General features: G+C 51.8%; 1 protein-coding gene across 9 annotated transcripts in view; it reads left to right on the forward strand.

Annotated features, from left to right (window-relative positions):
- The first annotated feature begins 813 nt into the window (after positions 1-813).
- Positions 814-12,490, forward strand: part of DYSF (dysferlin) — a 76,254-nt gene continuing 64,577 nt past the window's right edge. For 5 of the 9 annotated variants that reach the window (XM_056490427.1, XM_056490424.1, XM_056490428.1 and 2 more), the window contains exons 1-11: positions 2,839-3,021; positions 4,627-4,682; positions 5,158-5,249; positions 6,591-6,696; positions 8,202-8,316; positions 9,546-9,742; positions 10,703-10,831; positions 10,941-11,003; positions 11,119-11,169; positions 11,247-11,277; positions 11,683-11,798. In XM_056490427.1, the coding sequence (XP_056346402.1) occupies positions 2,928-3,021; positions 4,627-4,682; positions 5,158-5,249; positions 6,591-6,696; positions 8,202-8,316; positions 9,546-9,742; positions 10,703-10,831; positions 10,941-11,003; positions 11,119-11,169; positions 11,247-11,277; positions 11,683-11,798 (1,050 nt within the window). In that variant the 5' untranslated portion in view covers positions 2,839-2,927. Of the gene's footprint in view, positions 903-2,807; positions 3,022-4,626; positions 4,683-5,157; positions 5,250-6,590; positions 6,697-8,201; positions 8,317-9,545; positions 9,743-10,702; positions 10,832-10,940; positions 11,004-11,118; positions 11,170-11,246; positions 11,278-11,682; positions 11,799-12,490 lie in introns of those variants that run through there. The other 4 variants (XM_056490423.1, XM_056490426.1, XM_056490432.1 and 1 more) reach the window with 2 other exon arrangements.

A 12,490-nucleotide genomic window follows, 5' to 3' on the forward strand; every position in this document is an offset into this window, starting at 1 on the left:
CAAAGAAGGAAAAATGGGAATGGGATAAACCCAAAAGGGAAAAGTGGGAATGGGATCGGATAAACCCAAAGAAGGAAAAATGGGAATGGGATAAACCCAAAAGGGAAAAGTGGGAATGGGGTCAGATAAACCCAAAGAAGAAAAAGCAGGGATAACGGGATGGGATCAGGGGAAAACAGGGAAAAGGGGATCCCAGATCCCAAATCCCGGATCCCATCCCAGTTTGGGGCGGGATCTCCCGGAGCCGCTTTCTGGGAAAGCCCCGGGCTGGAAAGAATTCCCAAAAATAGCCGGGGGAGGGGCCAATCCCAGCTGTTCCTGCCGGGAATGCCAATCCCATAATGAGGGACCCCAAAATCCCCCCGGGGACACAAAAAGGGGGTTTGGAACCCCAAATTCCCATCCCAGGGAAAATCGGGGAGATGGGGATCCCAAAATTCCCTCCATGGGGACAAGGGGGAGGTTGGGACACCAAAATCCCCCTGGGGACACAAAAAGGGGGTGGGGAACCCCAAAATATTCTCTTGGGGACAAGGCGGGGACCGGACCCCAAAATTCCTTTTCTGGGGACACTGAGGGAATGGAGACCCCAAAATTCCCTCTTGGGGACAGCTCGGGACTGTGGGGACCCCAAAAATCCCCCCGATGTCCCCAAGGGGGGGGGGTGGCACCACATCCCCGCCCCTCCCCCACGCCCGGGGCCGGGTCCCTTTAAGGGGGGCGGAGCCTTGGAGGGGGGAGGGGGGGAAAAATCCCGGGATTTTTTTTTTTTTTTTGGGAAGGGGGGGGATGCAGAGGGGTGGGGGAGGGGACGATGCTCCGCGTCTTCGTGCTGCGGGCCGAAAATGTCCTCACAGGCGACAGCGACATCAGCGACACCTACTGCTCCTCCACATTCCAAGGTGGGAAGGGAGGGGAAAAAAAACAAACGGGATTTGGGAGGATTTTGGGGGATTTTAGGGAAATTTTTTGAGGGAGGGTTGGACCACCCCCGGCTCGATCCTAAAAGTTGGGACGGGGCTGGAAGCGCCGCGCGTTCCTCCTGTCGCCGTTGTCGCCGCCACCCCTTTGGTGTCCCCTCCCCGTTCCAGCTCCAGAGGGAGGGAAAAAAAACGGGATTTAGGGGAATTTTGGGGGATTTTGGCGGCCCTGAAGGCTGGGATGGGGCTGGGAGCGCCGCGCGTCCCTCCTGTCCCCGTTGTCGCCGCCACCCCTTTGGTGTCACCTCCTCATTCCAGCTCCAGAGAGGGGAAAAAAAAAAAAAAAAATCGGGATTTCGGGGAATTTTGGGAGGAATCAGAAGGAATTTTGGCCGGAAAAGTTGGGATGGGGCTGGGAGCGCCGCGGGTCCCCCCGTGTCGCCGTTGTCGCCGCCCCCCCTTTGGTGGCACTTGGGGACCCCCCTAAAGCCACCCCCGCGGTTATTTTGGGATTTTCCGCATGGCGGCGGAGGAGGGGACGATCCCAAATTTGGGAATAGCGGCAACTGTCCCTTCCCGGGGTCACCGCTGGGGACAGAGGTGGCACTGAGGGGACAAAGGGCGGTGACGTCACGGGTTGGTCGGGATAGATTTTATTTTTTTTATTTTTTTTATTTTTATTTTTGGGGAAAAAGCGGCTTTTTGGGATTCTCCGCGTGTTCCTGGATGAGGGAGCGCTCCCGGTTTTTCATGGAATTCTCCCGGTGTGGGTGTGGCATTCCCGGTGTTCCGCTGCTCCCGCTCATCCCCAATTCCCGGGTTTTGGATTTTTGGTGTTCCCGGGATTGCGGCATTCCCGAATTCCCGGCATCCCGGGGCTGCGGCATCCTCAGGCCTTGGAACATCCCCAAATTCCCAGGATTTATTCCCGATCCCTGAGGTTCCCAAAATTCCCAAATCCCAGTGCCAGGCTATCCCTGGAGTTTCCAGAATTCCTGAATTCCCAAGGATTTAATTCCTCATCCCTGGGAATTGCGGGATCCCCAAATCCCAGGGATTTATTTCCCGTTTTTGGGGTTCCCAGCATTCCCAAATCCCGGTGTTTGGGCATCCTTGGGACTTTCAGCATTCCTGAAATCCCAGTATTTCATTCCCCATCCCTGGGATTTGCAGGATGCTGGGTCATCCTCAGTCCTTGGAGCATCCCTGAATCCCAGGGATTCATTTCCAATTCCTGGGACTCTCAGAGTCCCTGGATCCCAGGGATTTATTTCCCATCCCTGGAATTTGCAGCATTCCCAAATCCCAGTGCTGGGATATTCTGGGGATTTCCAGCATCCATGGGAACTGCAGAATCCCAGAATCCCAGGGATTCACTCCCGATCCCTGTCACTCAGAATCCCTGGATCTCGAGGATTTACTCCCCATTCCTAGAGCTTCCAGCATTCCTGAAATCCCAGGATTTCATTTTCCATCCCTGGGATTTGCAGATTCCCTGGATCCTGGTGCGGGGTCATTCTCAGTCCTTGGAGCATTCCTGAACCCCAGGGATTTATACCTGATCCCTGAGGTTTCCAAAATTCCCAAAATCCCAGTGCCAGGCTATCCCTGGGGTTTCCAGAATCCCTGAATTCCTCATCCTTGGGAATTGCAGGATCCCCAAACCCCAGGGATTTATTCCCCTTCCCTGGGAATTGCAACATTCCAAAACCCCCGTGCTTGGCTATTCCTGGGAATCGCAGCATCCCTGAATCCCAGAGATTCATTCCCAAACTCCCTTTTCCCTCAGCATTCCCGAAATCCCGGGGATTTATTCCCAGCTCCCGCCCTTCTCATCTTCCCCCAATCCCGGTTGATCCCGGTTTTTTTCCCAGCCCCTCCAGGGGCGTTCCCGTGCCGGGAAGGGCCGGACCAGGAAAAGGGGGTGGGAATGGGATAAGGGAGCGGATCCTTATCCCGGCTTTCCCGATCCCGGCTTTCCCGATCCCGGCTTTCCCGATCCCGGCCATGCTCCGCTGCCTGCTCCAAAGGGCTTCCCAACTTCCCAACTTGGAAAAGCGGGATAAACAAAGCGATCCCGTGGCCAGCCTGACATTCCGAGGTGAGGGAATCCCGATTTATTTTTCTGGGGGAAGGAAGGGAGGGTTTGGAATATTTTTGGCTGCTTTGGAAGCAGCTCCCAGCAAAATTTGGGATCTGGGAAGATCCTAAATGCTTGGAAAATCCTTCCTTTTGCACTTTTTATCCCCCTGATCGCAAATTGTTTAAATCCACGCCGGGATATCCCTGGGAATTCCTTCCCTTTAAATCCTTGAATTCTGGATTGGGATGGATGTGAATAATCCCACATGGAGCAGGGGTTATCCCATTCCCCAGGGATGGATTTCCTGGGAAAACTCAATTTTTTCTCCCGAAATTCCCGCTGGAGGATGGCGCTTCCTTGGGATTTCCCCGGAGTTCGAAAAAATGGGAAAACCGTCCCATTCTAAACAAAAATTTGGGAAAAGCCCGAGGGTCTCCCGATCCAGGTTTTCCGTTTGGAGTGGGGGTGCTGCTGATCCCATTCCCACCTGGAATCCTGGAGCTCCATCTCCCACCAAATCTCGATCCAGGGCAATTCCAGGGCTCTGAATCCCGGGAAAAAAAAACAGGGAATGAGAAGGGAATAAATCTCTGGATGAGCAAAAACAGCGGGATGCGTTTTCCATATTCCCGGAGCCGGGAAGTTCGGCTCTTCCCGATCCCAAATAAGGAAGGAGTCGCTGAACGGTGCGAAAAGAGCAGAAAACCGGGAATATTTGGAATATCCCGGAGTCTCCCGGGATTTGAGTCACCTCCATTGTTTGGCCTTTTCCTTTTCCTCTTCCCGCGGGGGTCCCTCCCTTGGGATGCGGCGACATTCCAGGAGGGATGGGGGGGCGTGGCTTCGGGAAGGGGGGTGTGGGGAGGGAGGGATGCATCCCCAGGTTGGGAATGTTTGGTTTGGGGGGAATCCCGGGATTCCCATCGTGCGGCTTTTGGGGGATCCTGGGGAAACTGAGGCACAATCCCGAGGTTTGAGAATGTAGGGAATGGAATTTTTGGGATCTCCCCTGCCTCTTCCTATCCCTAATTCCCAAATCCTTTGGATGCTCCCGGGGAAACTGAGGCACAGCAAGGGGGGGATGCTGTGGGATTTTCCAGTGCTTTTTCCAACCTGGAAGAGTTTGGGATCCAAGAGGGATCCTGGATCCAGTCTCTGCATTCCCAACCCTGCTTGGGAACAGGGAATGGGGCCGGATCCTGATCCTGGGAATTGTGGGAATTTCTGGAATTTCAGCCCCACCTGGGATCAGGGATTGGGATCTGATGCTGGTCCTGGGAATTTCTGGAAGTTCGGCTCCAGCTGGGATCAGGGTTGGGATCCAATCCTGGTCCTGGCTATATCTGGAAGCTCAACTCCAACTGGGATCTGGGAATAGAACCTGATTCGGGGAATTGTGGGAATTTCTGGAAGCTCAGCCACACCTGGGAGCAAAGAATGGGATTCAATAATTTTTCTAGGAATTCTTGGAAGTTCAGCTCCAGCTGGGAGGGGGGAAGGGGCCCTGATCCTGATTCTGGGAATTGTGGGAGTTCCTGGAAGCTCAGCCCCAGCTGAGATTGGGGTTTCATTCCGGGATCCCAATCTCTGGAATGATCCCAATCCTGGTTTTTCTCCTTCCAGGTGTCAAGAAGAGGACAAAGGTCATCAAGAACAACGTGAATCCTGTCTGGAATGAGGTGAGAATTCCCAATCCCTGGATTTATCCCTGTTCCCAGAAAACAGCCCCGAGCCCAGGTGATTCCCTGAAGCTTCCACCTCGTGGAAAGTTTGGGATCATTCCCTTTCTGCTCCAGAATTCCAGGCAGAATTCCATCCTCTTCCCCTTCCATCAAGGCCTTATCCGGACTGGCTCAAACATTACAAGAAATTTCTATGGAATGGGAATTTTTCCAGCGCCTTTTCCCTTCCAACCCTGTTCTTATGCTCCCATGGGCCAAAATTCCAAAAAAGAAAGGGAATTTGATGGGAAAACCGGCACAGATTTGGGGCTGGATCAGCTCCTGGGATTTGCTCTTTCCCAGTAATCCATGGCCAAGGAAAATTATTTCCCAAGGCAACTTTTCTTGCTGGATTTGCTGGGAAATCTGGCTTTGGGAATGCTGTGATTCTGAGGGGATTTGGGTTCTCCACTTCCCTCCTCTTTTTTCCCAGGGATTTGAGTGGGATCTGAAGGGAGTCCCGTTGGATCCCGATGCCGAGCTCACCGTGGTGGTCAAGGACCATGAAACCATGGGAAGAAACAGGTGGGAAAAATTCCAGAGCCAGCCACGACCCCCTCTCCCTTTTCCCATTCCCGGGATTCATCCGGCTCTTCCCAGACTCCGTGTGGGAGCAGGGGTGGCCGTGGGAGGCTGGAGCCGCATTTTTGGGCTGCTCTGCTCGGAATCTGGGGGGAAATTCCAGCGTTGGAAGGTCGGGAATACACAGGGGGGGTTCCTTGTTTGGGGACGGACACTTCGGACACTTGGCTGGGATTTGGGAAGCGCTGCCAAAATCATTCCCAAGGCGCCGGCAGCGCCGGGAAGGGCGGCGGGAGCGGAGCCTCCGGTTTCCTTCCTCCGGCTGATCCCGGTGTCCCCCGTTCCAGGGGTTCCCCATGGATTGGGGGCTCCTGCTGGGTGAGGAACGAGGGGATTCCGGGGATTCCAGGCTTTTCCTGGCTCCGTGGGGTGGGAGAGCTGCTTGGAAAAGGGAAAAAAACAGAGGAAGGGATTTATTTTTAGTGATTGGAGCAGCCCTGGGTGGGAAGGATCCTGGTTCCAGGGCTGGAGCCGAGGCAGGAATTGCTGCTGGGCTGAAATCCAAAGGAGCTGGAATTTGGGGCCGCTCCAACTCGTGGGTGCCCATAAATAGCCACGGGAAAATGGGAGGAGGGTCCTGGATCCTGGAGCAGGAAGATTCTGGCTGATACCTCCCACTGTCCCAGGTGGATCCAGCCTGGCCTTGGGCATTCCCAGGGATCCAGGGGCAGCCACAGCAAATCTGGGAATGCCAGCCCAGGCAGGAATTCCTTCCCAAGATCCCAGCCCCATCTCCCCTTTCCCACTGGGAGCCATTCCCTGTGTCCTGTCCCTCCAGGCCTTGTCCCAAATTCCAGCTCTCCTGGAGCCCCTGCAGGGACTCTGAGCATTCCCTGGAATTTTCCCTTCTCCAGGGGAACATTCCCAGCATTCCCAGAGCAGAGGGGCTCCGGAATCCTGGAATAGTTTTTGTGGGAAGAACCTTAAATCCCATCCCACCCCGCCCAAGACAGGGACACCTCCCACTATCCCAGGTTTATCCAAGCCTTATCCAGCCTTGGGTGGCTGTTCCCCCGATGGAAATCCAAGGAAAACATGGACACGGCACTTCCCATGGAAATCCTGGCTCTGAGGTGGCCGTGAGCTCCCCAAAACGCTTCATCCCTGCTCCTACAGGAAAAATCCCAAATTCCCAACATCCACACCAACCTGGCCAATCCCAGAGGAGCCAATCCAGAGCTGGTGGAGTTCGGGACAAGATCTCCACGGCCTCCTCCGGACTCCCATCCCTGGAATTTTCCGGATGCCCTTGGATGAGCCTGAGCCCTCTCCCTGTTCCCGCAGGTTTCTGGGGGAGTCCCGGGTGCCGCTCCGGGACGTTCTGGGCGCTCCCACCCTGGCGGCCTCGTTCAGCCTCCCCCTGCTGGACTCGCGCCGGGAGAGCACCGGGGTGAGTGCCCGGCGCCGGTCTGGGACCAGTTTGGGACCAGTTTGGGACAGTGGGGGCTCCCAGTTTGGGACAGTGGGGGCTCCCAGTCTGGGACAGTGGGGGCTCCCAGTTTGGGACCAGTTGGGGTTCCCAGTTTGGGACAGTGGGGGCTCTCAATCTGGTACCAGTGGGGACTCCCAGTTTGGGACAGTGCGGGCTCCCAGTTTGGGACCAGTTGGGGTTCCCAGTTTGGGACAGTGGGGGCTCCCAGTTTGGGACCAGTTGAGGCTCCCAGTCTGGGACAGTGGGGGCTCCCAGTTTGGGACCAGTTGGGGTTCCCAGTTTGGGACAGTGGGGGCTCCCAGTTTGGGACCAGTTGGGGTTCCCAGTTTGGGACAGTGGGGGTTCCCAGTTTGGGACCATATGGGGCTCCCAGTTTGGGACAGTGGGGGCTCCCAGTCTGGGACAGTGGGGGTTCCCAGTTTGGGACCAGTGCGGGACCAGTTTGGGACAGTGAGGGCTCCCAGTTTGGGACAGTGGGGGCTCCCAGTCTGGTACCAGTGGGGGCTCCCAGTTTGGGACAGTGGGGGTTCCCAGTTTGGGACCATATGGGGCTCCCAGTTTGGGACCAGTGGGGGTTCCCAGTTTGGGACAGTGGGGGCTCCCAGTTTGGGACCAGTTGGGGCTCCCAGTTTGGGACAGTGGGGGCTCCCAGTTTGGGACAGTGAGGGCTCCCAGTTTGGGACAGTGGGGGCTCCCAGTCTGGTACCAGTGGGGGCTCCCAGTTTGGGACCAGTTGGGGTTTCAGTTTGGGACCAGTGGGGGTTCCCAGTTTGGGACAGTGGGGGCTCCCAGTTTGGGACCAGTTGGGGTTCCCAGTTTGGGACAGTGGGGGCTCCCAGTATGGGACCAGTTGGGGCTCCCAGTTTGGGACAGTGAGGGCTCCCAGTTTGGGACAGTGGGGGCTCCCAGTTTGGGACCAGTTGGGGTTCCCAGTTTGGGACAGTGGGGGCTCCCAGTCTGGGATCAGTACAAGCCATGGCGGGGCCAGTGGGAGCTCCCAGTTTGGGACTAATTGGGGTTCCCAGTTTGGGACCAGTACGAGCCATGGCAGAGCCAGTTTAGGACCTGTTGGGGCTCCCAGTTTGGGACCAGTCTGAGTCCTGTTCCTCCCAGTTTGATCCCAGTCTGAGCCACATCCCTCCCAGTCTGAGACCAATTTGTGTCCTGTCCCTACCAGTTGAAGCTCCCAGTTTGATCCCAGTCTAAATCCCTTCTCTCCCAGTCTCATCCCAGTCCGAATCCCTTCCCTCCCAGTGTGATCCCAGTCCAAATCCCTTCCCTCCCAGTTTGATCCCAGTCCGAATCCCTTCCCTCCCAGTTTGATCCCAGTTTGAATCCCTCCCAGTCTGATCCCAGTCCAAATCCCTTCTGCCCCAGTTTGATCCCAGTCTGAGCCTGTCCCTCCCAGTTTGATCCCAGTTCTCCCACCCCAGCCTCTCCAACACTCATTCCCTCTTTTCCAGGCCTCCCTGTTCCTGCAGGTTTCCTACATCCCCCCTCCGGGCGCTCTCCCGCTTTTCCCACCTCCGGCCCCTCCGGAGCCGGCCCCGGCTGCAGCCGAGCTGGACACGGTCACTGGTAACCATTCATTAATTTAATTAACAATTAAATTGCAAAATTAAATAACAAAACCAAAATTATGAGTGTATGGGTTAAATAGAAGTGTATAGCATCACATATAAAATAAATATAAAATAAAATATAGATGCATAGAAATTAAAATAAATATAAAATATAAATATAAATAATTTTATATATATATAAAATATATATAAAAGAAAATATATTTATTTTTTATATAAAATATATAAAATAAATATAAATGCAAAGAAAATAAAATATATTTAAATATATATAAAATAAAAATAGATATTACATAAAATATATATAAAATGAAATATAAATACAATGTAAAATAAAAACTTAAAATTAAAGGTTTTAAAATATATAAAGCAAAATAGAAGTTTTAAGGCAAAAATTTTGTCCTTTTTTTTGCCTTCTTCTTCATAAGTCTGAGATATATAATATAATATAATATAATATAATATAATATAATATAATATAATATAATATAATATAATATAATATAATATAATATAATATAATATAATATAATATAATATAATATAATATAATATAATATAATATTACAAAAATATAAAATAATGAATATTATATAAATAATAATATTATTAATTAAATATTATACTGTATATAATATATAGTGTATATGTAGTTAATATATATAATATATATACCATATATATTATATATAAAAATAAAATATTATACTAATAAATAAAAATTAAAATAAAAAATTCCACATAGCCAGCCACAGGTAATTAGTTATGAAGTTCAAAATAAAAATAATTTAATTTCTTAATAAATAGTTTGCCCTTAATAAGACTTGTTAAAAAAATAAAAAAGTCTCCATTTATAACTTGTTGGCTTAAAATAATATAATATACTATAATATAGATATAAAATAGAGATAAAATAGAGATAAAATATAGATAAAATATGGATATTATTCTCTATGCATTTTATCTATAATATAGATAAAAAATAAGAATTGTGTGAGTCCAAACTTAAAATTCCGTCTCATGCATTTAATCCCAACACTAGCAAAAAACTCAAAACACAAAAAACCAAAACAAAAAACAACAACAACCAAAAAAACCAAAACAAAAATACAAAAAAAAACCCCAACCAAACAAAAAACCAAGAACGAAAAAAACCCTCAAAAAACCAAACCCACCAAGAGAAGAAATTCCCGAATCCCACGTTTCCCTTGTCCCGCCGGGCAGAGACGGCCGGAGAGGAGGACACGGAAGATCCGGAGGCCGCGGGGGACACGGAGCCCTCGGCGTCCTCGGGAGCGCCGGGCTCGGAGCCGCCCTCGCTCCCGAGGAAACCGCATCCCGGGAATCACATCCAGGGGGTGAAGAGGAGGAGGAGGAGCTCTCCCAAAAAACCTTTATCCAACAAACCGCAGGATTTCCAGGTGGGATGAGCTGTTCCCGTCAAATCCTGCAGGTTGGCCTGGTGATTCCTTATCCTCCATCCTGTGGGATGATCCCGGTGATTCCCTGTTCTCCATCCTGTGGGATGATCCCGGTGATTCCTTGTCCTCCATCCTGTGGGATGATCCCAGTGATTCTCATCCGGGTGATTCCTCATCCTCCATTCCATGGGATGATTCTGGTCATTTCCTGCTCCCCATCCTGTGGGATTCCGGTGATTCCTCATCCTCCATCCCATCCCAGATCCTGGTGATTCCCTGTCCCTCATCCTGTGGGATCCAGGTGATTCTTCGTCCTCCATCCCATGGGATGATCCTGGTGATTCCTTGTCCTCCATCCTGCGGGATGATCCTGGTGATTCCCTGTTCTCCATCCCATGGGATGATCCCAGTGATTCTCATCCTGGTGATTCCTCGTCCTCCATCCTGTGGGATGATCCTGGTGATTCCCTGTCCTCTGTCCCAGATCTTGGTTGATTCCCTGTCCTCCATCCCATCCCTGATCCTGGTTGATTCCCTGTTCTCCATCCATGGGATGATCCCAGTGATTCCCATCTTGGTGATTCCTCATTCTCCATCCCATGGGATGATCCCAGTGATTCCCATGCCACCGATTCCCTGTCCTCATTCCCATGGGATGATCTCGGTGATTCCTTGGCCTCCATCCATGGGATGATCCCACTGATTCCCGTCCTGGTGGTTCCTCATTCTCCATCCCTTGGGATGATTCTGGTGATTTCTTTTCCTCCATCCTGTGGGATCCAGATGATTCCCTGTCCTCCATCCCATGGGATGATCCTGGTGATTCCCATCCCGGTGATTCCTCATTCTCCATCCCATGGGATGATCCTGGTGATTCCCATCCCCGTGATTCCTCATTCTCCATCCCATGGGATGATCCCAGTGGTTCCCATCCCAGTGATTCCCTGTCCTCCATCCCAGATCCGGGTGAGGGTCATCGAGGCCCGGCAGCTTCCCGGGATCCAGATCCGGCCGGTGGTGAAGGTGACGGTGGCCGGACAAACCCGGAGAACGCGGATCCGGAAAGGGAACAGCCCCTTCTTCGATGAGGTCAGCGGGAATTCCCACTCCTGCCATTCCTGGGAGAGGCCAGGATATGGGAATGCGCTCCGGGGGGAAAACTGGGATAATGCCTCATCCTCATCCCGGTTTTCCGCAGACTTTTTTCTTCAACGTCTTCGAGTCCCCGTCGGAGCTGTTCGATGCTCCCATTTTCCTCACGGTGAGTGTTGGGAAATCCTGGAATTTTCCCCTTCCCAGGGAAGCAACCCCTGTTCCCCAGGATCCTCCATCCCAGCAGGATTTGGGTTGGATTGCCCATTTCCCCTCATTTTCAGGTCGTGGATTCCCGATCGTTCCGCACGGATTCGGTGATCGGGGAATTCCGGGTAAGATCCCATCCCCTTTTCCGGGCGTTTCCCGCTCTGGATGAACTCTGGAATCTCCTTTTCCTTTAATCCCACAGATGGATGTGGAGACCGTTTACTCCGAGCCAAGTGAGCCTTGGGAAACTCCTTTATTTATTTTTTTTTTGGGAAATGCGCCCACACAACCTAGCTCTCCCATAGAGGAACCCTGTATCCATAATCATGGAATTCCACAATGGTTTGGGTGGGAAGGGACGTTAAGGACCATCCAGTTCCATCCAGGGAAAAATTCCACTATCCCAGGTGGATCCAAGCCCATCCAGCCTGGCCTTGGGCACTTCCAGGGATGGAGCATCCACAGCTTCTCTGGGAATTCCATTCCCAAAAACCCCTCCTTGTTCCCTGGTTGCTTCCTGGGAAAGGAAATATTCCCTTCTCCCATTCCATGATTTTCATTTAAACCCCATCCAGGGGCATTCCCGATCTCCCTGCACATCCAAGGAGTAATTCCCAGCTTTCCATGTTTTCCCGCAGAACACGCTTTCCGCAGGAAGTGGCTGCTCCTCTCGGATCCGGAGGATTTTTCCGCGGGAGCCAAGGGCTACCTGAAGGTCAGCGCCTGCGTGCTGGGGCCTGGAGACGAGGCTCCCGTGAGTATTCCTGCTGGGAATTTGGGGGCATTTCCAGCTCTGTGTCATTCCAGCCCTGGGGTATTCCAATCCTGGAACATGCCAGCCCTGGGACATTCCAGCTCTGGGATATTCCAGCCCCAGAGCATTCCAGTTCTGGAATATTCCAGCCCTGGAACATTCCAGCTCTGGGATATTCCAGCCCTGGAACATTGCAACCCTGGGATATTCCAGCTCTGGAACATTCCAGCTCTGGAACATTCCAGCTTTGGGATATTCCAGCCCTGGAACATTGCAACCCTGGGATATTCCAGCTCTGGAACATTCCAGCTTTGGGATATTCCAGCTCTGGGATATTTCAGCTCTGGAACATTCCAACTCTGGGGTATTCCAGTTCTGGCACATTCCAGCTCTGGGATATTTCAGCTCTGGAACATTCCTGTTCTAGGATATTCCAGTTCTGGCACATTCCAGCTCTGGGACATTCCAATTCTGGAACATTCCAGCCCTGGGACATTCCAGCTTTGGGATATTCCAGTTCCAGGATATTCCAGTTCTGGGACCTTCCAGCTCTGGGATATTCCAGCTCTGCCATATTCCAACTCTGGGAGATTCCGTCCCTGGGATATTCCAGTCCTGGAATATTCCAGTTTTGGGATATTTCAGCCCTGGGATATTCCAGCCAGGGAAGCCACAGCTTGGATCTTCCTCTG

The sequence above is a fragment of the Oenanthe melanoleuca genome, chromosome 4 (assembly GCF_029582105.1).
Source record: "Oenanthe melanoleuca isolate GR-GAL-2019-014 chromosome 4, OMel1.0, whole genome shotgun sequence".
In the NCBI taxonomy this organism is placed as follows: Eukaryota; Metazoa; Chordata; class Aves; order Passeriformes; family Muscicapidae; genus Oenanthe; species Oenanthe melanoleuca.